At 38.4% G+C, this 25,660-nt stretch overlaps 4 protein-coding genes across 9 annotated transcripts; 2 read left to right on the top strand and 2 right to left on the bottom strand.

Moving 5' to 3' along the window:
- The first annotated feature begins 829 nt into the window (after positions 1-829).
- Positions 830-2,180, top strand: LOC137099863 (hemoglobin subunit alpha-1-like). The gene is made up of 3 exons (XM_067477209.1): positions 830-987; positions 1,082-1,289; positions 1,957-2,180. Exons 1-3 carry the CDS (start codon positions 893-895, stop codon positions 2,083-2,085), a joined length of 432 nt encoding a protein of 143 aa, XP_067333310.1. The 5' UTR covers positions 830-892; the 3' UTR covers positions 2,086-2,180.
- Positions 2,181-7,149: 4,969 nt separating this feature from the next.
- Positions 7,150-7,996, bottom strand: LOC137099862 (hemoglobin subunit alpha-like). Its single transcript, XM_067477208.1, has 3 exons — positions 7,837-7,996; positions 7,555-7,762; positions 7,150-7,373 (listed from the first exon to the last, which is right to left on the bottom strand). The coding sequence occupies exons 1-3, from the start codon at positions 7,929-7,931 to the stop codon at positions 7,245-7,247; spliced, it is 432 nt and encodes a 143-aa protein (XP_067333309.1). The 5' UTR covers positions 7,932-7,996; the 3' UTR covers positions 7,150-7,244.
- A 2,761-nt stretch (positions 7,997-10,757) lies between these two features.
- nprl3 (NPR3-like, GATOR1 complex subunit) lies at positions 10,758-22,064 on the top strand. Of its 6 annotated transcripts, XM_067477216.1 has the most exons (15): positions 10,758-11,165; positions 11,472-11,541; positions 13,641-13,679; positions 14,342-14,474; positions 15,145-15,219; positions 16,065-16,218; positions 16,419-16,500; positions 16,811-16,948; positions 18,662-18,818; positions 19,052-19,158; positions 19,477-19,606; positions 20,142-20,331; positions 20,428-20,620; positions 21,023-21,198; positions 21,480-22,064. In XM_067477216.1, the coding sequence occupies exons 1-14, from the start codon at positions 10,976-10,978 to the stop codon at positions 21,186-21,188; spliced, it is 1,824 nt and encodes a 607-aa protein (XP_067333317.1). In that variant the 5' UTR covers positions 10,758-10,975; the 3' UTR covers positions 21,189-21,198; positions 21,480-22,064. The 6 variants fall into 6 exon arrangements, with proteins under 6 accessions (XP_067333317.1, XP_067333316.1, XP_067333318.1 ...); XM_067477215.1 differs by having other exon boundaries at positions 21,023-22,064; XM_067477217.1 differs by lacking the exon at positions 13,641-13,679 and having other exon boundaries at positions 21,023-22,064.
- On the bottom strand, positions 21,967-24,070 carry mpg (N-methylpurine DNA glycosylase). Its single transcript, XM_067477222.1, has 3 exons — positions 23,161-24,070; positions 22,723-22,927; positions 21,967-22,478 (listed from the first exon to the last, which is right to left on the bottom strand). Exons 1-3 carry the CDS (start codon positions 23,419-23,421, stop codon positions 22,096-22,098), a joined length of 849 nt encoding a protein of 282 aa, XP_067333323.1. The 5' UTR covers positions 23,422-24,070; the 3' UTR covers positions 21,967-22,095.
- Positions 24,071-25,660: the final 1,590 nt, after the last annotated feature.

The following is a 25,660-nucleotide window of genomic DNA, read 5'->3' as shown; positions in this document are numbered from 1 at the left end:
CAGTACAGTATTTGGAGAAGGCTTGTGGATCTGCTAGAATTTATCAGCTATATGTAAACCATGGATGAACTCTGAGATAACAGACCCTGGCATAGGCACAGACGTGTAAAAGGGCCCCCACCCTTCCTACAGGAGCAAGATACCCAGCTATGTGACACACAAAACAACCACAAACCATGCAGCCATGTTTTTATGTATGTGTATGACATTTCTTGTGTTTCTTTGACATTTTTTTTATCTCTTTGTGGTTGTTTAGTGTCACATTTTGTTCATTTTGTGATATTTTGCAGTTTATGAATGAGGGCCCCTGGGCCTGTGCCCGGTGGGACATTTCAGTAATCCTGCCATGGTGTAAACACAGTGTTGTCTTTTGTGTCCTGTCACTGACTTCAACAAGGCAACACTAGAAAAAACAAAATTGTTTATAAAATCAAAGTACTGGCACGTGCTTTGTTTGAATAGAATGAGCAGATACCTATTGAGAATGTGTCCCATGTTTTAATAATTGCTGTTGATAAAAACAGTTCCAGACTTTTTTTTTTTTTTTTTTTTTTTTTTTTTTTGTTATTTGTTTGTTTTTTGAGGATGGGATAAGGATTTGCAAAAGAATGTAAATGGTAAATGAAGCTCTCGAATCATGTACCAAAAAATTACCTTATAGGTTGTGGCCGCATATGTCAAGCTAGTCTTCAGGACCGTCATGACAAGTGTTTTTTCTTCTTCTTTTTTTGCATGTTTATCTCATTGAAGCTGACATATCATCTGGAGCCCGTCCAATTGCCGCGCATCCTATCTCGATGGCCCGGGTGTGCCCATGCCCTGTTTCATATAAATCCCTCTCAGTTTGGGCTGATTGCGGCGTTCAACTTCAACCAAACTATCAACAAGCAAGATGAGTCTCAGTGCTAAGGACAAGGCCACGGTCAAGGACTTTTGGTCCAAAGCTTCTGGCAAAGCAGGTGACATAGGCAGTGATGCTCTGTCCAGGTAAATACGACCAAAAGATCCAACTTGCTTTTACAAAATCTATGCATGTATGTATCTATGCCGACTTACCTTTTCACTTACGTTTATTGCCAAGAATGCTGGCGGTTTACCCCCAGACCAAGACCTACTTCTCCCACTGGAAGGACCTGAGCGCCGGCTCTGCCCCAGTGAAGAAGCACGGAAAGACCATCATGTCTGGAGTTGCTGATGCTGTGGCCAAAATCGACGACCTGGCTGCGGGTCTTCTGAGTCTCAGTGAGCTGCACGCCTTCACTCTGAGAGTGGACCCTGCTAACTTCAAGGTAAATGTCATAAGATGATTACGCTTGCAGAGCTTTTGCAGTGGTTGTTTGTGGAGTTTGTAGACTTGGTCTACGTTTGATTTGAAAAGAGGGCAGCTCAGCTGTCATTTAAGGATGCTTAATATTCAGGTCGAACCAAAAAACGTTTTAAATACACCCAGTTCTGCTCTATTCACCCATCGTGGATGTAATAATCCTAACACACCCTTAAAACTGAAAACACGCACATTCTTCTATTAAAACATAATGTTCAGACGATAATAGTCTTTATAAATTATATTTGACAATTCTGTGAACGATATGACCACAAATATTTTGCAACAATGTCGAGCTGGGCCCTATTCAGCGAAATGTGGCAGACAAAAAGTGCCAAAAGCTCAAAATGCATCTCACCGAGTGCTAAATATGCACTGCTGCTATACAGGCTTATGTCATGAACAAGTCCTGCACAATCAGACCGCATCCCGAAAAACCTCCCCCACTGAAACGAAAACAGGAACTTATAAGAAGATTTAGTAGTAAAGGCAACAGTGGCGTATTAGTGAGATTAGCCTGAAGTTAACATTTGCAGCACCAACATGTATAAATGGTTTTGTATTCGGAAGATTCCAATAATCAGGAGGAAGAACTTTAACTATGGTGGTTCAATTTTAACCTTTTTTCCCAGATTCTCTCCCACAACCTCCTTGTGGTTTTCGCCATCACCTTCCCCGAGGAATTCACCCCTGAGGTCCATGTGGCTCTGGACAAGTTTCTGGGAGCTGTGGCTCGTGCCCTGTCTGAGAGATACAGATAAAATGCAAGCAGAAGCAGATGACGGGCGGACAGCAGCTTAGGCTCTGGTTTACTCAGTCAGTCTGGTTACATGAATAAATCATCAAATGCAATCGACTTGTCATGACTGTTTGTGTGTTTGTCTCACTGATTTCAAATAAGGTCAGCAACAAGTGTGGCATCGATTCCGTACAATTTTTTTACATGGTACAGAAACATTCATAAAGTTTAAACGTACAGTAGCTATATTTTACGGTGCCAGAGTTAATAAAGAAGAACTCTGCGCCATTATTATTACATCCAATATACAATCCCTGGTCATTTTATTAGGTACACCTGTACAATATAAAAGCAGCTGACATTAATTCTACTTGCACAATGTTATAATTTGTCAGTTTTTAAGTTGAAACTGTCAGAAAGGTGATAATTCTATTATTGAGATTAAAGTGAGTGGTGGAGTCATACTAGAGTGCAATATGTTAAGAGATGGTTCTAATGTTTTGGCCAACCTATTAAAATTGAATGAGGGGGCCAATGTAATGCAACCTGTATGCATGTTTATAACATTTAACTATGCATGATTTTATATATATATATGAGTTAGCATATTTATTTATTTGTTTCTTTATTTATTTATGCAGCAGGGCAAGCACATGGCCATAACGAAGCGGCCAGTATATTGTACAGACATACAGTATCTATGCCCCAGTACAGGCTGAAATTCTCAAAGTCAAATTAAGATGCATGTCCCAAGGTGGATGAGAATTATCAAGACCTGTGGGTCTTACAGATACAGATGACATATGGTAGAAGTACACGTGAAGGCCATAGTGGTAGATTTAGCAATTTTCTATAGCATCCTATAGCAATTTATATACCTGACAATGCATACTGTGTCATAAGCTCAAGAAGATGCCTGAAGAGCTCAGAAACAGGATTATTGCAACACACAGATATGGAGAAGGCTGCTGCACTGCAGGTTCCCAAGAGCAGCAATATTTGGGTATAGCAACATAGGGGTGACAGTGGTGCAGGAAGGTAGAGCGGTTGTCCACCAATCTCAAAGTTGTTGGTTCAATCCCCACCATGTCCCCACAAGGACTTCGAGTCCTTGAGCAAGACACCAAACCCCAGCTTAGTTGCTCCTGATGAGTGTTGGCCAGCTCGGTGTGTGAGTGTGTGTGAATAAGAAGCAATGTAAAGTGCTTTGAGTGCCGATAGGTATAACATTTACCATTTAACATAATTCTGAAATGGCAGAACTAGGACTCTTCCAATAACTTGTCGCCCACCGAAACTGAGCAATCAGGGGGTCAATATTTTATAAATGTTTATTTTATAATTTTATTTAATTTAGTAGAAGGGCCTTAGTAAGAGAGATGGCCAAAAACCGGATGGTCACTCTGACTGAGGTATAGAGATGGGTCAAATTTCCGGAAAGACAACCATTGCCAATCTGCCAAAAGCTTGCTTTGAGTTTGAAAAAAAAAGGACCTGAAGCAAATTCACAATGTGAGGAACAAGATTCTCTCCCAAGACTGAACCGTGTGGCCTTAATTCTAATCATTATGTTTGGAGGAAGTAAGACACTGCTCATCACCTGTCCTATACCACCCCAGTGGTACCACTTTACTCCATTCAGCTTTCCCTCAACCCTGACCAGTCTCACCACGTAAAGTACAGAGGTATCCTCAATGAAAACCTGTTCCACCTGTACCTGCGCTCAGGACATCAGCCAAATGTTCACCTTCCAACCTTCCTTTTTTTGACAGCTATTCAAGCACAGAGGCCTCTTAGGAAAAACATCACATTTCTCCCTCACTGCATTCTTTACAATAGAGATACGTGTGTTTATTTAAATAAAATTATAAAATAAACATTTATAAAATATTGAAAAAAAAACACATATTGTAACAACTAGAACTAGCAGAAAGAAGGGGAGTAAGGTATTCTGGGAGATTATCCTTGAAAGCTTTGTAGATGAATATACACCACAGTTGTCTACGAATACTTAGTCATGTCCAGCCAGCTAAATCATAGGGAATGCAGTGGTGAGTTAGAGATTTTCAATTAGCAATTAATCGTAAAAAGCATGATACACTGAACCAAGACTCATTATACTGGAGGCAGCTGCATGCATGTACCTTACCATAAACAGACAAAAAAAGTGGCTTCCACAAGTTCTTAGAAACATACAAATAAACAAAATTAAACTCAATCAAGAAGGAGATCGGAGACCGATGTGTCAAAAGACGGTGATTAACAAGAATAAGAAACTGGCATTACGGAATTTAGCAAGAGTAAATCTGAATCCGAATTAGAAAATGAAGACAAGACATATCTATAGAAAATCCTACATGAAACTAGTGTAGTAAGACTAAAATTTCATACATAAATACCAAAACTAGATTCAGAATAACATCAACTTATTATCAGAATCCGTACATGAACACAAATGCATAAACTAGGGAATAACTGACTTTGTCTTAGAAGGTAATAATAAAAAATGCATACAAAAACACAAATCTGGGGGAATCTAAATACAAACGGGACCAGAAATAACTGAGGATAAACTTGAACCCAGTCTACGATAACTAAAGAACTATCAAAGGAGAGAGAAAACAAAAGAACAGATGCAAACCGGTATACACGTATAAATGTATAAATATAAAAGACATTAACCTAAAAGTTGGCACTAAACAGAACCGGTCAGGAACAGATATGAAAAATAACCATGAGTGTTGATATCCCAGACAGTTGTGACATGGCTAACATTAGCAAACTAGCTGTGCTGTAGGCACAGCTAGTTGTGCCTACAGCAGAGCTAGCTGGGGAACACGACTACCAAACCTCAAATCAAAAGCTAAACCTAAAGGCAGGCTGTTCCATCTAATAAAAAAGACGAGGACCTGACAGGGAACTGAGGGGAAAGCAGAGTCTAAACAGGAAGGGGAACAGGTGTAGACAACGATGGTCGGTGATGAGTAGTAAAGCTGAAGAAATTACTTGGGAACCGGAAGTGGGGAAACGAGCTTCAAAATAAAAGTCCAGAACAGTAAGTGGGGCTAAAGGGCATGATCATGACTATAAGAAAATACTATACAAGGAGGAATGGAACCTTGGGGCACTCCTCCAGTTATCTCAAGAAAGTCTAATTTGTGGCCCTGTACACACTGAGTTCCTATTAGATAATACTTAAAACATTACAACACAAGTAAGCATTTCTGAGTTTGACTAGAGTGATCCATTGAATCAAACACTTTTGAAAGATCTACAAATAAGATGGCACGATTCTATTTTTATCCAAGATGCCAATAAGATCATTTGTAACAGCCATAGCAGCAGTGATAATACTGATGCCACTAAGCTTAAGAGGATTTGCAAAGAAGAATAGCAGAAAATCTCCAAATACAGTTATGCTACAGGGTGTAGGTTAATTCATTTCAACATCCTGCAAAATGACAAAATTGGAAAAAGATTTGCACGTAGGTCTACTGTGCTTGCAATGGCTGTACTTTAGTTAAATATTCTACATTTGTTTTTTGCCTTTCAGCTTGTTAGATTTTGTAATTTATGAATACAACAGAGTATGATGCATTTTGTTATTTAAACCTGTTAGTGAAATTTTGAAAGATGCTAAATAGACTACTTCATGTTGTAAATGAAGACAGAACTCTGTGACAAAACTCAAAAATATCTGTGCTTTTATAAGACTGCAGTCAATTTGCATTCAAGGGAGGAACAGGCAAATAAATAATCCTTGTAAGGATCCAAAACAGAGCATCTTGCAATTTAATTGAGTATATTTAAAACAAGTTTAGTATGGTCCCTTTTCCCCAAATGAATGTCTAACACATGTTACCAACTGTTTTTTTTTTTTGTTTGTTTGTTTTTGGAACTGTTATCTTTTAAGATGTTTCTGATCACAGCGTTTTATCGTTTGCAATGAACATTGAACTTCCAAATACAATTTGCGATTTTCAAACCAGTTGTACGCATGAGAGTCATAAGTCCACCAGAGGGTGCTCCTGGCAAACTGCATGATGCAACGATCTGTGCTACTAAACTAAAACATTATCAGCCAGAGTAATCTCGCAGCTAATAAATCCTCTTCTTTGAACTCAGTTTAGCCTGCGCATTTATCAGTAATGGCTACTTTGCAGATGGAGCATCATTTACAGTAGCCTACATCGCCGTAGGCCTGTTTATCATCGTCTGTCAACAAAATTGTGACTTGTTTTACTTAGTGGCGTTAGTATTGTCACAAGTCGAGAAAAGGGCAGACAGGCCTGTTGGATTGCTTCAAAGTGAAGTAAGAATTGGTAAACAAAGAAATGGCAAAACCTTATGAGTTGATGAATTTATTTTTGGTGAAAGTATGGTTTTACAGAATCCACACTGAGCAGTGGCAAACACAAACGACGCGAGAACCTTGGACAGCTCCGTTGTGTCTCACCGCTTCATCAGGCCCAGTGGACTCAATCAGCGCAGTGAAAGTCACAGAATGAGGAGCTGTCTGAGGTCTACGCCTCACATCAGCTCACAGGACCAGTAGACACCCTGGGGAGGACGACCCCTATTGTTTCTGTATAAATCAATCAATTAAACTGAGAGAATTCAGGGTGTTCCCAATGTTTTTCTTTTGAATGTATGAACAATGTTGTAATGCACCGGGACCATAAAAGGTTCTATAAAGACAGTTTTCTAATCAAACTCTGAAAAATAGACACCACATGTGGTTCCATGGGTTTCTCAGTTGAAGTTCGGCCAACATAGAATGTCTAATTCTGGCAAAGCCACGGAAAATTTGACTGTCTGTCAGATAACACTGGAGGACAATCACCCTCAACAGTCGGATGTGAAGTAGATTGCAGTATAATGGTGAGGCGTGAAACCATAGAAATAATTTGGCGGTGAGAATTAATGATAAGAAAAACACTAAAAACACTAAAAATGTTGCAGGAAAACACTTTTCTAAAAACGTTTTAAATGCATTTCTGAAAACATGATTATAATGCTGAAAAAGTGCGAAATCGGTGGTGTGGGGGTGAAATTTAATAATAAAAAAAGACAACAAAGAATGGACTTCTGATATGTTTTAGTTTATTCACAAGACTTAAACGGTAGCTTGCCATCGTTGTGGGCGACATGTCACACACCCATTCTCCTGGTTCCTGGATTTTAGCGGTATTTCTCAGACAGAGCCAAAGCCACGTTCGCAAGGAATTTGTCCATGGCGAGGTGGACCTCTGGAGTGAATTCACCGGGGAATAACATGGCCATAACCACCAAAATGTTGTGGGAAAGGATCTGCGGAAGTGCAAAAGACACAGTGAAGTCAGCCACAAGAAATAGGCCTCTAATTTAATATGGAAATTGAAACCATCCAGTCCTTCACAAATTTTAACTAAACAATTTAGCTAAGTACATCTCGAATGCTGACTACCTGATGTAGGCTTGCATTCGTGTGATCTATAGTTGTTGATCTTACCTTGAAGTTAGTAGGGTCCACTCTCAGCTTGAAGCCATGCAGTTCGCTAAGTTTGGAGAGAGCACCATTCAGGTCATCCATGTGTCCGACGGCGTCTCCGACAGCTCCCATAATGGTTGCACCGTGTTTTTTCACCTGTGCGGATTTAGGACTCAGATCAGCCCAGTGTGAAAAATAGCCCTTGGTCTGCGGGTATACAGTCAGCATCCTGTGAAACGTGAAAGAAAAAGTAATGACGAGAAATGACAAACACTTCAGACAATGACACCAAAGAAACTTTACCTGGCCAAAGCCTCAGTTCCTATCTCGCTGGACTTTGAGGACACTTTGCCCCAGAAACATTTCACCACGGACTTGTCTTTTTCAGAGAGACTCATGTCTGCTTTTTCTTCAGGTTTTTTATTTAAAAGAAATCAACCCGATGGTAAAGTTCACTTGCAACTTCCTTTTATATCAAATTGAATTGCACCACACCCCATTATCAAATTGAAACCATATTTCCAAGACAGTTGTAAGATAAAGTAGCCTAACCACTCCCTGTTCTCACAAATTTAATAAGGCCATGATTTTTTATAAACTAATTTAAAATATAGTTCATTAAATTGCGTTTGCATATATAAACATATACTTGAGAATGGAAGGTTGCACTCGAGTTTGCACAGCTGTGAAGATTACTTTCAATATGGGTTCTGTGCACAAAGAGATTTTGAATAGGCAAGATTTTGATAATAAATATATGCAAACTAAAACAAATAAACCCGATTAATAACTTGACAAATTAGAACAGTGGTACTGAGTACTGAATGTTATGGAGAGGTCTTTTAACAGAAACGTTTTTTTATGAAGTGTTTAGCCAGTACACAATATTTTACAAATAACTGTTGTTGTTTTTTTAAATCTATTTGTTCGTTTGCTTGTTTGCTTTTAGTAGGCATATACTGGGAAAAATTGTACAGTGATGTTTAGGTGACCACTAAACATCTGGTCGACTCTTGTCCAATCAGATGATTTCAGGGCCCAGAGGGGTGGCACTGAGTAATAAGCCCCCCTGAAAGACTGACATTAAAATAGCTCAAGCAAGGCTTGTAGCGTCGCCAATATTGTCCAGTGCACAGATACTGAGCTCTGTGTTCTCACTTCATCGAGTGATAAGATCGATGAGAGTGAAATTGAACCCCGACCAGCTGACCTTTCCTTTTTTAATATACAAATTTATGACAAAACAATTTCACAATTGTTGGTGTCATACAGGCTACATGTTATTCAGCATCAGCATTTCTTTTTGTTTTTGAAACAAAGTTTAGGCTTGAGTATCCACGGGGACACCAACAGGGATGGGCAGGCTGGAAAGTGAGAACATGGATATCAAGAAATGTACTCATCTTAGCGTGATGCACTCTGAGAAGCTTACATTCACAAAGTGTCCAGCAGCCCTGCAGATTTTCCCAATAAATTTAAGGTACCATTTAAATCTCAAAGTAATCTAATAAGTTAAAGGGAATTTGCTCTGATTAACACAGTTGACATATAAACGGTTTATTAAACACAATGAGTGTTAGCAGGACAACACAATGTGTGGACTAACTAATAAGTCACAACTTTTATTCCGTTCACAGTCATATTGTCGAGCCAACATTTGAATCAGTTTTTGAAGGGAGTAGAGCAAATGCAACGGCTCCAAAAGCTGCAGCCGCCTCGAGTAGGGCCCTCATCTCAAGCGAGACCAATTTTACGCAGGCAATGTGATGCAACTCTGCAAATGCATTGACTGAAAAATACTTTTTAAAGGGAGACATTCTGATACAATCTTGTTTAGCTCACTTTGGATTAGCAATTAAAAAACATGCAGCTGCTCATATAGTAAAGCAAACTCATCCAATACTTCAGAATTATTAAAAAGTCAGTATTTTTTAGTGTAGTGATAGTACATAAATAAGATACAATTTCATGGTGAGCAAAACAAAATTATTTAAGTAAATTTTTAAATATTCTAAAAATAGAGAGAATTTTAAAATATAGCTTTTTGTTTTGAAAAGGGATGTCATAAAAAACAACAACAACAACAACACAAAGAGATATCTCTTATCCTCTTTGAGGATAGCAAAAAGCTGATTTTACTACCGGATGCGGATAGGAATACATCAAGAGCTGATGATACTCACCCACTGGGAAGGGCTATATTGCTTTTAGAGAAATGAAATGTGAAATGAAGTCATGGTAATTCATAAGATGCCCGTCTGAATTAATTAACTGGCCTACAAAACAATGTCCTTGTAAAACCAGAACAGATTTTTTTTTATCTAATATGTCGCCATTATTCTTATTAAAAAACATAGAGGAGAGAAATTGTGTTTGCAGACCAACTTGTTTATGAAATTCTAATAATTCTACACGGAAACACATTCTACACAAAAACACATTTAGATATGAAAATCGACACAGAAGAAGTCTTAACTACTTAACTTTAGAAGTGTGATTCAGTGTGGAGAAGTCCCAAAAGTTCAAAACGAAATTTTTGCACGAATTACGCACAACATATTTTCTATTTTCTGTATTTAATATTTCCATAAAAACCCAACAGCAATTGGTATACAGATTTAGCTGTGTTTGTGTAGCTCAGAGCAGTGGTTCCCAACGTTGATCCTCAAGGCCACCTGACTTGCTTGTTTTCCTACTAACCCTACCCAAATAATGCCCCAAGCACTGCAGATTTCCTGGATTAGGTTTGTTCAGTCAGTCAGAAATTTGAAGACACCAATGTTCTTTTTACTTTACCACTCTAATGTTGTTCCACCTCTGATTGACTGGACACATCTCATCCAGGTAACCAGCAGTGGGTGGGGCATTAGTTGAGTAGGGATAATGGGAAAACAAGCAGGGCAGGGTTGGGAATTCCTAGCCCAGCCATACAGCCCCGATCGCCCCACAATCAGCTGAGCGCCATCTAGCGGCGGAGCTGGCCAGCTACACTGAGGGCAGGATAATCACTCCGTGAAAAAAGCACCAGCAATTTGCAATTTGTCATCAGGCGTTCCGGTATGTTAAAATCACATTAAAGCATGTATAATAGGATTCGTTTTCATCACCTACACAAGTAATGCGTTCTAACTATAGATAGACTAAAATTGCAGATTTATAACTGATATAAAATCGTTCACTGTCGTTGTAGAGTGGGAACCTTTGTCGTGTATTCTGTTTCCGTCGAACATGTTTCAAAATTACACAAAACAATCGCCACAATATTATGGTTGTTCGATAGGCCTTGAAGTTAAGAACTGATAGGATTTTCTGTGATTGGTGCCTGTGTATTTATAGACATCAATCCGACCTCAACCTGGATCAATAACCTTCACTAGTCATACATACAACGGACGGCTGATTTCTGTGTAGCTAACGTAAAGTTAGCTAGGATGCTAACAAGATGCTAAACCCATCAGCCGGAAAAACCAATGGGCGAAAATCTATGTATAGTCAGTCACAGAATAGTGTGTATAAAACCGGTGATAAAACAAGCCCCATTAGTGTCATACTGGTTAGCTCTGGCAGCCGAGGGAACAAACTACTTTTTAGATATCCTTTCCAGAGAGCTGAATGCCCGTCATCTCTTACAGGTAGGCGTGAAACTAACCACACAGTTTTATTTTGCACAGTACTGTATATTTTAAAACAACCATAATATGACAAGTTTAGGTCAAGTAGTGACAACTGGAAAACAGCATTGGTAAAGAGCAAGGAATCCATTCCAACACTGGGAAAGACCTTTACATACAGTAAAGGAATACAGAGTTAACACCTCGCTGACATGTTCAGTCAGTCATTCAAAATATGTGTTTCATAACGCTGCCAAATCTTTCACTAATTTTGTTCCTCTAATAAGCATAGTTATGTGTATTAATACTACTATTTCGGTCCACAAGCAAAACAAAGAAGTCCATATGCACTGAACACAACTGGGGATGGTCTTGAAGATCAGTATGGTGATTCAAGGTATTGTTTGGTCTTTATTTAATATTACTGGAGTTACAAATTTATTATAATAATATTGACTGTAGGTGGCTGCACCGCCGAATTTGAAAGCAACAGGAGCTTTTGATTTTTAATATGTTTTTCTTTCCATTTGTTTTTTTCTTTTCAAACATCAATTTTTTTCTAGAGGCACTGAAGAGCTGGTCCATGGTAAAGATTTCTTACCTAGATGAGAACCTTTGAACTCCTCAAAATTAAAAGAAATAAACACAGGTGGAACTTAAAAACAGAAAGCTGTCAGCTCACAATATGTCTAAATGTTTTAAAGCTACTGTTTGAACATGCTTGCCTATGTGAATTTCTGATACAACCAGGCTTTTACCCACTACTTTAAATTACTTACTACATTTTTGGGACAGCGGCTGTTACTGTTCAATGCATTGTTAAAACCAAAATAAAAAAAAAATCTGACTTTTTGTAAGCTAAGCATGAATGTGCAAGAAGAAGCTGTCCACCACAGACAGTGGTAATATTACAACAAGAAACTGGTCAAAGATACAAAAAGATTGGATGTTAGCAGTCCTATATCATTTTATTCTTTTTCTGTCCATCCACTGAGTGAGTGCTGGATCATAATTATGGATGGAGATGTCAGGACTCACAGAAGTTGTGGAAAACATAAACACAACATAAACACAACACGCCTCCTCGTGGCATACTAATTCACATTGATGTCTGTTTCTGAAAAATACAAACAACTTTACAGATGGTAATGCTGATCAGTTGTTGCTTGGTTGAAATTGCCTAAATCATAGTGCTGTAAAGTCTTTTACTGATAAAGTCAGCACAACAGAGCCTTGGAAAAAAGAATATTTGACTTGGCCTCTCAAGTTTTTCTTGGTCAAGATTATGCTGATTAGGACAGCATAAACTAGTTTCACTACATCTGTTAGTGTTGGTGTTTTAAGCTTACATCATTTTACATCACATTACATTTAAGGTCACTTTTCTGCATACGCTGATCAGTCACAACAGTTTAACCACATGCCCAATAATGTGTAGGTCCCCCTTGTACTGCCAAAAGAGCTCTGACCTGTTGAGGCACTTTGACTCCTTTGTCAGCACTTCCCACAGATGCTCAATCAGACTGAGATCTTGGAAATTTGGAATCTTTGTCATGTTGCTCAAATCATTCCTGAACATTTTTTGGACTATGGCAGGGCTCATTTTCCTGCTGAAAAAGGGCCACTGTAATCAGGGAATCCCGTTGCCATGAAGGAGTGTACTTAGTCTGCAACAACGTTTAGGTAGGTGTCAAAGTAACAATTACATTTCCCAGAAGAGCATTGCTTAGAGAATCACACTGCCACCACTTTCTATTTATTTGACACTCATGTGTTAATTGTAATCACTTTTGGTGGTGGACAGGGGACGGCATGGGCGCTCTCATCATTCTGCCACTACCCAGCCCCCTAAACAGCAAGCTGCAATGCATTGCGTCTGAAATTTCAGACGTATGTGCTGCAGTGGCACATCTGTGGGGTCAGAACAGATGGACTATCCTTCACTCCCCATATACAACTGTTGAACAGCAGGGCTCATTGCCATGAACTGTTGACAAGTCCTCAGTTCCTTGGACTACTTTTAGGTCTGACCAGTACTTACTATGAGCACCACAGTAGTCCTACTGTTTTGAAGATGGTTTGGCCCAATTGTCTAATGTCTACGCATCACCACTTGAACTTAAAGTTGCTCCAATCCTTACACCTGCCCATTTTCCTCTTTTCAAAACATTAGCTGTACAAACTAACTGATCACTCGTCGCTAATTATACCTGACTCCGTTACAGATGCCGTTGTACGGAGACAATAATTGTTATTAAGTTCACTTGTCAGTGGATTTGATAAGTTGAATAATTAGTGTAAATTGCTTCTGAGGCAGAAATTTGTCCACATTAATTGGATTAGGCCTTGGATAGGTTAATTGAAACAAAATACAGAAAAGCTTTTCTAATATGGTTATTTTAAAGTCCATTTTATGCATTCAGCCCAACTGTGTGTTGCATTTTCCCTTTTGTTTGCTTTTTTTTCCTTCTTTTTTATGGCCCAATTCCATTTCAGAGAGCAATCTCCACTAACTGACGAACAGTTGGTAGCCGGGTAAGACCAGATAATTCTCAAACACCTTTCCTTTGCTTAGATCACCCTTGTCTTTTTTAAAATCCCATTCTTTCCTATTTTGTTTCACATATGGATCCCCATCCCTAATCTGAAAAAAATCCTTGTAAATGATTTATATCAAATTCAATGAATTGTTGGTCAAACGCAAAGGTCAGTGTTGTTTTCCTTTGCATCATGTGCCCTTTTGAAAAATTAAAATCCATATTTAAAGCCACAAACGTTTAATTTGTGGAATGGATTATCTCTGTCATGCAGACATGTGTTTAATGTTTTACTGGAAGTTAATGCTTTGATTTTCATCCCCTTGGTTGTGGCATGAGTTACTTAAGTCAAACCAGCATGAGTCTTTCACATTCTTAATCCATACAGAGACTTCACTTTTTCTGCAAGAAGGCCTCTTCCTCTTTTCTCCTCTCCAGTAGCCACATAAACTCTTTTAATTCATATTCTGATTGTTGAATTTCTATTTTGATTGTTTAATTTCATTACAGGCAGACACATCTTATTAATGCAAACACTCTTATATGTGCAAACAGATGGACCTAATTTAAATTTTCTCATTTGTCCCAGCTGTTTCTGTGCTGTAATTTATTTTCCCATCCCACATACGATTCATACTAAGTCTGGCCTTCCTTTTAAAGGTTCTCTGATATCATTCTTGCCACCATCCTTGCCACAAAATCGGATATGTGTGGAAAGAAGTTTGAATTGAAGATAGACAATGTCCGATTTGTGGGTCACCCTACACTCCTTCAGCATCCACTTATTATTCAGGTAAGACAACTGGAGTCTAATCAATCTTTGCCGAGTTCATTCTTGCTTTAAATGCCAGTATGTGTAAATTAAGCTTTGATTGTGTTTTACAGGACAAAGAAAAAAACACAAAAACCTTAGAACCCAATGCAGTTTTATTATGCACTCTATTTTAATTCAAGAACACCTGCTGTAAATAAGATAAAATGTCAATAGACACCAGGCAACAATCTTCTGACACAGTCTGAACAGTGACTTCATTTATTGCAAGGTTATTTGCATCATGATGAGCTAGTGCATTTGTTATTGTTTTTAGCTCCCTATTTACTTCTTTATGTGCTCCAAGTAGTATATTTAAAAAAAAAAGAAAAAAAAGACTTCCTTTCTGTTCTTTCTTGCACTTGCATCTCACGAAATGTAAACACTTTTCTGTTAGGACTTTGCTTTGATGTTTTCTCCTTGACTTCGATTTTTGCTGCCTTGTACATATCGTGTAAGTCGCTTTGAATGAAACCGTCTGCTAAATGACTAAATATAATGTAAATGTAATTTATGATTCTCCATGTAATATTTTTGTTATTTCTTATTTTATATTGACTATTCATTATCATTTACTTTCAAAATTAATCTACATGCTATAGATTTACATTTGGTGTATTTTTTATCATAAGTTTTATCTTCTTTTTGGCAGGTTTCTAAAACAGACCCTTCGCCTAAGAGGGAGATGCCCACGATGATCTTGTTTAATGTGGTGTTTGCACTTAGGGTATGAGAAGATTTGAATTTTATATTTAATTGAAATTTTAGTTATTTGTGGATATGGTTTATGTGTTTATTAATCCATCCATTAAAACAATTATGAATAATGGTTATTACAATTGAATGTGAGCTTTTCATTTTTAATGACAGGATTATTAAAAGCACTCACAGTGGGTGGGACAAATACTGTTCTGTTAATCTGTGTAAAGGAGGGGTGTGTGCAAGTGATAAAATTCCTGTATACTCTATCTGTGAGAGCATGGGAGGGAGGCGGAGACAGTTGACTATGCTTAATCATGCTTTCCAACAAGGCACAGCCTGTCTCTGCCCATGCTGAGTCACTGTACCCAGTAAGTCCCAGCACAGCATAGATGGGGCAGGAAATGCATCGTCATGTTTTGAAAATACTAAGTGCCCAGCAACTCTGGTGTTTGTACCCTCGAAACATCTGTGAGAATGTTAATTAATTCTTTTTTGCTTTGTTCTTCTTGTTGGCCTTTTCTGTTATGTATTTCTGTATTTTTCTAAACGCATCACAACCGATCTACTTAACAATGTCAAGACATGATGCAGATCAGTGGCCACTTATTATTATCATTATTATTTTGGTTTACATTACATACCACCACAGAAAAACTTGTTGAAAACAGTTTTATTGAAATATGTTTCAATAAAACTGAATCTTCCCACTGATTGGATTTATTGCAAGCTCTTTCTGGTGGATTCCAAAAAAATTAAGTGTATTAAATATATGCATATGTACCATATTTAGCCTAAGTGTAGTATGAATGCGCTTTTGCAGTATAAGTGTCAGTTTAAAATATGGTCTCCTCTCATTATTTGCCTTTTTAGGCGAATGCTGACCCCTCTGTCATCAGCTGCATGCACAACCTGTCACGCCGCATAGCGATCGCGCTGCAGCATGAGGAGCGGCGCTGCCAGTACCTGACCAGAGAGGCCAAACTGATGCTGGCTGTCCAGGATGAGATAACTACCATGGCTGAGAGTGAGACAAATGCTTGTCAAGAAATTTACATTTCTGTCTTAATCAAACTGTAGAATTTCTAAGAATTGATTGTATCTTGTATTGATTATACAGGTATGAAGCTTATCGCTGTATTAAGCTTATGATGATGTATTATTGTTAAATTACTCAAGTGTAGGAACGTTAGTTTGACAATGTTTAGTTTTTTTTTCTGATATCAGCCAATGGAAGCCCCCAGTCCCCATTCAAACAAATTCTTCCCAAATGTAAGCTGGCCAGGGACTTGAAGGAGGCTTATGACAGGTGTGTGAGAAATAAGAATGTTTTACTTTTTTTTTTGGCACAATATACTGTATATTGTTGACATAGCTGACTTTGATGTTGATGGTTACAGCCGAGACAGTGGCAGAAGTGCTCAGTGATACTATTTTTTTTGTAACCTGGAAACCTTTGTAGAATAAGTGTCACTGGATTACTGTAATCTCTGTGTGGATTCTCAAAGAGGGCCTTTTTGTGTATTTTACTACTAAACTTTGTCAGCTAGTTTTTATTCGAATAAGAAAATTATGGCAAATTTTAAATGCTAATTTTGATGACATTGGTGCTTTGTCAGCCTTTGTACAACTGGTGTGGTGCGACTGCATATTAACAACTGGCTGGAGGTGAGCTTCTGTTTGCCACACAAGATCCACCGGATTGGGGGCAACCATATCCCTCCAGAGGCATTAGAGCGCAGTCTTAAGGCTATAAGGTTTGTTTCCATATTTTATTTTAAGAATGTATGTCTTTTGTAATATAGTGTCTGTGATGTGATGTTTTTCAGTATTATGTCAGAAGAGTAACCCGTTTACATGTAGCTTACTAATTGATGTTATTTTAACTAATGCTCCATATAAGTACTTCAACATAGGTGTCTTTGCAAATGATCTGTGTGATCGCTATGTGGTGGCAGAAATTGGGAACACCAAGTTTCCAAGTTGGTAGTCTATTATTTTTTCATAACATGATTTGAAATGCTTTTTGTGAACGGAATTTCTATAATTCACAATGTTGAGCTTTCCTGCAACCTTTTATAGTTTATTTAGAGAGTTTAGAAGTGCTCCCTTCTGCAAATTCAGATTGAAAAGACTTTCTGTTATAAAATTCCATCTGTCTAGAAATCAGCTTTTCAGGTTCCTCTCCTAAAATGAGGATAGCCCTCGAATATGAATAACTACAGTCCAAAATCTAACATTCAAGCTTTAGCCAGAATTCTACAGATGCTGGTGAGTGAACAACTAAAGGGGTTAAATTGGTAACCTTTTATCTGATTGTCTTATCTGGTCAATGAACTTTGCAAAAAAAAAAAAAAACAGCTAAAAATATACGTTTTATGTTTATGCTGATGATACAGTTATGTATTCATCACCTCTTATTGTTGATTATGCCTTTGTAAAGCTGCAAACAGCATTTAATCATATTTAGTCTGACATTATATGCTGATAAAGCTGAACTAAATTCATAAAGTAGTGTGAGTTGAAGGAGATACTTTAATGTCTTTTAAATTCTTAAAAAAAATGTTTTGCTCAAAACCATTCAGGTTAAATGCCTGATTGTGTTTTATAATCTTTTGTAACTATATTGTTAATGCTGCTCTCTTGGCCAGGTCTCCCTTAAAAATTATATATATATATATTATATATATATATATATATATTATATTATATATATATTATATATTTTTACCTGATTAATAAAGTAAACTATATATATATATATATATATATATATATATATATATATATATATATATATATATATATATACACACACACACACACACACACACACACACATACTCCACTACTCCACCCAGTTCTACCTCATTCTTATTAACGTTTCATAAGTCTCACTACAATTGTACTACTAATTGAAAGTTTTCTCATGAAGTATTTAAATTAGTTTGCAGAAGTGCAACAGTTTAATTTACAATGCAGGAATGTAAAGCCTTTACTCAAAAATGTTTACAGTTTTCCTGAGATCCTCAAAACTGACTCAGATCCTTAAAACTGACTACTCTAATGGGAAGGGTGTTGTGTGAGCTTCAGTAATTACTATTTAAAGAGTCTTAAAACCATTAGTTTTCTGTGAGCCATACTGCCACCTACTGTTGCTTTGGCATATTTGCATCAAAGCTTGTTCTGCCAACACTTTTATTTCTGTCTTAAAACAAACCAAATATGCAAAAGTGAAATTAGTGCATACCAATCCAAGCCAAGAACATTTTGCAGAAAAAATATTTTATTATCAATTAAACGCAGTGTTCAGTTTTTCCTTTCCTTTCCGTACAGAGTGTAGTTGTTCTACTCATGGATACAAGTACAGACTGTCGTGCAGACATGTAGTACAGCTAATTATTTCGAGCTTCTGTTGTGTTATATTTAAGGGATTTGTTGATTGTAATATATCTGGTTTCATCCTACAGACCTTATCATGCTCTGCTGCTACTAGAAAATGAGAAAGCACTGCTGAACCAGCTTCCTCTTGACTGCTCACCTGCTATGGTGCGACTAATCAAAACCTGCTCAGCAGTGAAAAACCTGCAGCAGCTCGCTCAGGATGCTGACCTGGCCTTACTTCAGGTGCAGAAAACTCACAAACGCCACAAAGCCTTTTTTAATATATAAACTTACTTATTGTCATGATTATTGCCTTACTGCCATCTGGTGGACACTCAAAACGAGCCAGGAAAAAATGCCCATGTCTTGTAATTCAAGAAGTAATGTTATCAACAGGTTTTTAGTTTTGATTCATTTTAGTTTAGCTGCTGTTTTTGACATGTGTCATAATACTTGCACAATGTTTCCTTTCTCAGATATTTCAAATTGCTGCTCACTTGGTTTATTGGGGCAAAGCCATCATCATTTACCCGCTGTGTGAGAACAATGTGTACATGCTTTCTCCTCATGCCAACATCTGCCTGTAAGTGTGATTCAAGCTGTAGTTGCAAAGCTAATGAACCACAATATTGCAGAGCAGCCATTAATATAATTTCATTATATACACTAGTTTCAAAATCACACCTTATTATGATTATTTAATTCAGAGCTCTAAAGCTGGAACATGTTTAATTACCTCAGACTGGGTTTTGGAAGTATCAGAATAGGCCATTAGTGGTACTTATCATTTTCTTCTCTATACACCAGACTTAAAATAGACTTTCCGTTACAGCATTATGGAAAATTAACTCTAAAAACATTTGTTAATGGAAAATGTGTTGTTCCGTCTCTCCCTGGATAGATACTCAACACTTGCTCAGAACTTTGCCCAGCAGTTTCCTGTTCATGATCTGCCTTCCATGTTATCCAAGTTCTCGCTTCCTGTCTCACTGGCCGAGTTCAGAAACCCCTTGGAAGCTCCTGCACAGGAGGTAGGACTGTTGTTACAGTTTGAATACTTTAAGTAAAGTATATATAATGTACAATAAAATAACAATATTATAAAGAGCTGTAAAGATGTGAAAAGGTACAGCTGATTGATGATTTGGAAACATCTAAAATTATGATTTCTGACTGAGGGGTTGACTGCGACACATAAGATTTCCATTTCCCAGAAAATTCCTACTATTTCAAGGGCTGTTACAATACAGTACCTACATTTACAGTAAGAGCAGGGCCATCTGGTGTTCATGCCTGACCCATCTTGATTTGGCACAGCTGTTTGAGCATCAGGGATGAATTATAAATGGCGGGAAGGCATCAGCTCTAACATCTGCAGACTCCATTTTTCATGAGAACGAGATCACATAGCTTATTTTTGTTGTTCTATGTTGAGCTTGTATGGCAACCACCACTAATTTCAATCATATTTGATCTGGATAGCCACACAAGCATGTTCACCTTAACTTGCTTAACATTTATTCTGTGCTCAGCTCTAATGCAGTTTGCTTCTCTGCTCCTGACCAGGCCCAGCTGATACAGATGGTGGTGTGGATGCTGCAGCATCGCTTGCTGATCCAGCTGCACACATATGTTTGCCTGTTGGTACCGCCCAGTGAGGATGAGCCAGGGCTGAGGGATGAAGAACCTTCATTGGCTTCCCGAGTAGGAGGCCGCAGTCTCAGCACCCCTAGCGCTTTAAGCTTTGGTTCCCCAAGTACGTGCTCCCTTACCTCACAGCTCTGCCTCTGCTGTTCCATGTCTAAAAGGTAGATGATTAACTCTTGGTTGTCTGTCTGCTCCCTGTATGTAGCTAGCAGTGATGACATGACCCTCACCAGTCCCAGTATGGACAACTCCAGTGCAGAGCTGCTGCCTGGTGGAGACTCTCCACTCAACAAGAGGATGACGGAGACACTGCTTGCTAGCCTCTCAGAGCATGAGAGGGAGGTTATTCTTAACATCCCTGCTGCACAAAATCCAGAGGACCTCCGCATGTTTGCCAGGTAATTAAGTGTGCCTCTATCAGACATCTAAAGCACTTTCTGTGCTTTTTCAGCTTGTGTAAGAAGTATTTCTAAGCTCTCTGTTGTTTAACAGTTAACAGTGCAGTTGACAGATGGAATAGGTTTTATTTAGGATCCAGTGACTCCTTTTGTTAAAAATCACTTCTACATCTCGTACGCAATAAGAAGATATTTGTGCAAGAATTTGGAAAATAAAGATGTTTTATATATACACACACACACACACACACACACACACACGTGGTGTGTGCAGTCATGTCATATCATCATGTCATCCGAGCTGTAAAAGTCCTGTCGTATGGTTGATTCGCACAGCTAATAACCCAGTGAAATTCTACCTCACAAAAAAAATTAAAAATATATTCTGTTGATTGGTTTCAGGCTGCTGCACTATTTCCGGGGACATCACCACCTGGAAGAAATTATGTACAATGAGAACATGAGACGCTCGCAGCTCAAAACACTGTTTGACAAGTTCCGCAGTGTCCTTGTTGTGACCAACCACGAAGATCCCATTATTTCAATCTTTCAGTCACCCATGGAATAGTGACACAGAGGTAATATCGGCTCTCACCAACTGGAAAACATGTCAGTTTGAGAGCAGTTAATAGCCTGCTGTGCTAACAGCTAAGCACTTTTGCTTATAGTTTTGAAATGAACTGATACGATTTTGTTAATGCATACAGATTTATAAAATGTAGGAAATGTTTTTCTTTATGACCTAAATTTCTGTCTACAGTATTAAATTATTTTTACTAGAAGTGAAATTAAAGTTTTTACTATGAATATTGGTAAGACTGGAGAAGAAGGGCTCTAACTTTGTCATCTGCTGTCCCAGATGCATTGAATCTTCTGCAGTGAGGGGCACACTAAGTAATGATCATTCCAGACCTGAAGTTATGTCTCCTTAGGAATCCCAGAGGTGGGAAGAGAAAGACGTCAAGAAAGGGCAGACTCCAAACATCTAACAGGCTGTTTTTGCTTTGAGGGAAGCTGAGTGTTCCAAACATCTGTGAAATCACTGAGGGGAGAATTTCAAAGTATGAATATGTATTAAAAACAGATGGAACACCTGGGCATAAGGGAATCGTTAATGAGTAAAGGTACATTTTACAACAGATATTCCCCGAAAAGGTAACTGATAAGTCGAATTTTCCTTTTCTAAGTTCTATCCTGTACAACTCTGTACCATTTACGAAGTGCGTCAAGTTTGCCACTTTCAAATACTTTCACTTTCAAAGAACAATAACATTCTAAAAATGTGATGTAATTATTTAAAAAAGTATAACTATGTTTATGTAGTAGTTTGTGTCAGGAAAATGAACTGAAGTTTTCACATTTTATTTGACTAAAATGGCCAAGTTCACCAAGGAAACAGATGGTAGAGTATTCCTGTGAAGTCCTTTCTATTTTGTGCTGTCCTCTGCTAGAAGTTTACATCTGAGGGAACTAAATCATTCATTACCTTTTAATTTTTCTGCCTCTTTATTCACTACACTAACACATGGGTGCCCACGGAGATAAAAACGCCAAGGCTTCTTGGCCCATTCCCCATGGGAATCGATCCCAATGCGTGGTGCTGATACTATATCATGTGGTCTTACTGAACTTGTTTTGGTGTCCCTCTCCACCCACACCTCTGGGTCTGAAGCTAGGTCTCTTTGGTCAAAGCAACGGGATATATTTAGAGCCTGGCACAGTTTTGAAGGACCATTGCAGAGTTCTTTGTCCTTCAGTTGTCGGGCTCCCTCTTTGCGTCTAGCTGCTCTCATCTGCCTCATGAGGGGCAACCCCTGCAGTGGCTCAAGGGAGCGCAGGAGAACAGCAGCACCCTCCCCTGTGAAAAACACCAGACAATGTGCATCAGTCAGCAAGCCCCCACTCTGTCTCCTTCCTTTTACACTTTATCCAGTTTTGAATTAGACACAAATCACTTTGCAGGTTTCATGTTCAACACAAGTTCAACAAAAAAAGGCTTTATAACATTTTATGCATCAGCAGGCCAACATGGCTAACATGGTGAATACATCATGAGGCAGGTATTTCTACTTTGAAGTCATTTGGTGGGTTATGGTTTTTACCTTCACTAGACACATTCATACAGAGGTAGATGCCATAGATTGGATACACATAGATTGTGCCTGGCTTCATGAACATGGCCATGTTCCTCTTTGTTCGCTTGCCTCCTGCTGAGTGTGAAGCTTGATCCTCCCCTCCAAGGTAGGCTTCAGTTTCCACTATTCTCCCTCGCAGCTCACTTCCATCGGCACACCTGCGGACCAACACCTGGTCCGAATGCAATTTACTGTTATCGTCCCTTTTGCAAGACAATGTAGGTGATGTAATAGACTGAAATGCCCATTAAGCGTCAACTAAATTAAGCCTCTGCATAATATACAAAATTCTGATATGTGTCTCGGGTGCTTGTAGCTTTGACAGTTTAAAGTGTTCACAAACTGGACAAAGGAGACCATAGGATGGACTAAATTGAAGAAACAAATGTGGGTGGCCATCATTACCTTGCCGAGAAATTCTTTAGCCAAACTGACACAGGGTTGGTTAAAAAAGTCCTCTCCCAATTTGCGCTGCAGGTCACTGTTGAGGAAATAGTGACTGCGCTCCGTCTCTGCACATTGAGTATTTTCACACTGAGGGAACTTCTTCAGATTGACAAACGTGGTCTTGTGGTTTGAATCTGTGCTGTTATTATTTTCATTTACCGTCACTGTTTCTTCAGGTGCTACTGCAGTTACTAACAGCTTTCTTTTTCTTCCTGCCATAACGTTATCGGGGGAAAAAATCCGCTTCACCACGCCGTCACTTGTTACTAATAGATTTAGCAACACATATCGTTAGTTTTATTTATTTTTAATTTATTTGACGCTTGTAGTAGTTAAAGCTAGCGCTAGCATACAGGAGATAGGTTGTTGTGAATCTCTTAAAGGGACAGCGAACACTTTCCTTGCCGGATGTTGAATCACTGATTATGTCGCAATTTGGCGTTTCCTGTTACGCGTGTATCTCCAGGGTGATGAGGGAGGTTCGTCAAATGTATTTACTCCACAAAATTGTTAGACATAACTTTGTAGTTCAAAGTTTTCTTCCTGCGACACATATCAACAAATTTTACTAATAGGTTAAATTCCCAAACAATGGGTCTTTTCCTGTGCCCGTCTTATCTTCTCAGCCTTATTTCAAAGCAGTCTCTTTAAATAAGGTTATAAATAGAGCCGGTGTTATCATGCATGCCTGTGCCCAGGAAATGGATGGGGCCAGTTTCGCACGGCCACTGTGGGCCCATGTGGCTTTTTGAAAGATTAACAGTGCGTGACATGGTCGTGTCATTGACTTTATTAGGGGAGTAGATTACAAGTTTGATGTGCTGTTATGTGGGGGCACTTTGTAGAAGCTCAGGTACATGCATCGATTATTGTAAAAATAAATGCACACAGGTAAATTAATGTGTTTGTATATATCTTAACGTATATTAATGTGTTAATTTATTGTACCTTAAGTTGATGAACACAATAGACAAGACAGAAAGCAGTCCATGGTTGATGTTTATAACGGGCAGCTTTGCAATTGAATTTTCAAAAAATATCACCTACTAAGTGATTTATTGATGTGCTTTGTTAAAATATTGATAAAGAAACTACAGCCATCAGAGCAGGAGTAAAAAAAAAAAAAAAAAAACTTGCAATTTTTACATCTGATGAATCTGTTCAGTGTTTTGTAGCTGTGGTTGGAGCTAGTGCTGCTGATTTGTCCTGCAACTCTTTCTGTTGTTCATCCGTGTTTGTTTTGTGCTTTAAGATTTAAAGGGTTTTTTCCTAGCAAAGGTGCATTTTTATCTTTTCAGCTGTAGATGAATTGTCGATCTCTGTAGTATTTGCAGTGTTTTGGGATGTGACTTTTCCCTCGGCTTTGCAGGAAACAGATTTTAATCATCTTCAGTAACCTATATTCCCGGTGCAACTTCACACTCGAACCTATAATGCAAATATTTCCTTCCTGAGCCTTTCTCAGTCTTATACGCTTTCCTGCATCTGCAGCATGAGCTCAGAATCATGGGTGGGGAGCACATGTTACTAGATAGAGAGTGAGCTGATACACAGCATCAAAAAGAGAGGCATAAACATTCCTAGTTCAGATTTTTAAATGGCTTATTGGATATCACTGCACTTCAGTTGTGGACTCTCTTATCACATTCTTTTGTGTTGACCTAAATTGCACTATTAAATTCCTCAGCCATTTTAACTGGCTTCCACTGTCATATAAGTAACAGTTCACAGATGCTCTCACAAACTCCATAATATGGGATCACATTAGTTGTATTTCAAAAGCAGGACATATCTAAAATGCTGCAGTGTTTATGGATGTATAGACCTGAGTGGTAATAGGAGACTGACAGAAATCTGCTGAGCATGTTCAGTAGAAGAGTTCTGGCATGAGCTGTTGACTTTGTCATGGCTAGTGGACCAGTGAAGGCCATTGTTTGCTTTGACTGTGTTTCCGCTGCCTGTTAGCGCTGACGGTGAGGCTTGGGCTGGGAGGCTTCCATTGTTGCTGGCACTAATAATCTTAGCACCCACAGCTTGGCTGTAGCGTTGCATTCTGGATCACTTTCAACTCCAGCAGCCACCTCAGTGGTAGTGACGCTGAGTGGGTTGCCAAAGACTCATCTGTGAGTGCAGATGGACCAGCAGAATGCAGGCAGACTGAAAATATCTTACTACTCCATGAGTCAAAGAATCAGTAAAGAATAAGGTTTTATCTACTGGGTATAATATCCTTTTGTTATGTAGTGTTTAGGAAGGAAATAACTGCTAATATTTGTAGATTAATGTTAGGGTTATTTTTATAAGAGCTATGCAAAATAAGAATTTACACAGTGGATTGTTTCACTTTCATTCATCTGTCAATGTATATTTATGTTCTGTATATAGTTTCACTATGACGACAGACTGGCACTGCTAACTCTGGTTTACATCTGGCATCAAATACTTTACTAAAATATAC

Source organism: Channa argus, chromosome 15, assembly GCF_033026475.1.
Source record: "Channa argus isolate prfri chromosome 15, Channa argus male v1.0, whole genome shotgun sequence".
NCBI classification, from domain to species: Eukaryota; Metazoa; Chordata; class Actinopteri; order Anabantiformes; family Channidae; genus Channa; species Channa argus.
The sequence above is the reverse complement of the archived record's forward strand: the minus strand, read 5'-3'. Positions and strand labels throughout refer to the sequence as shown.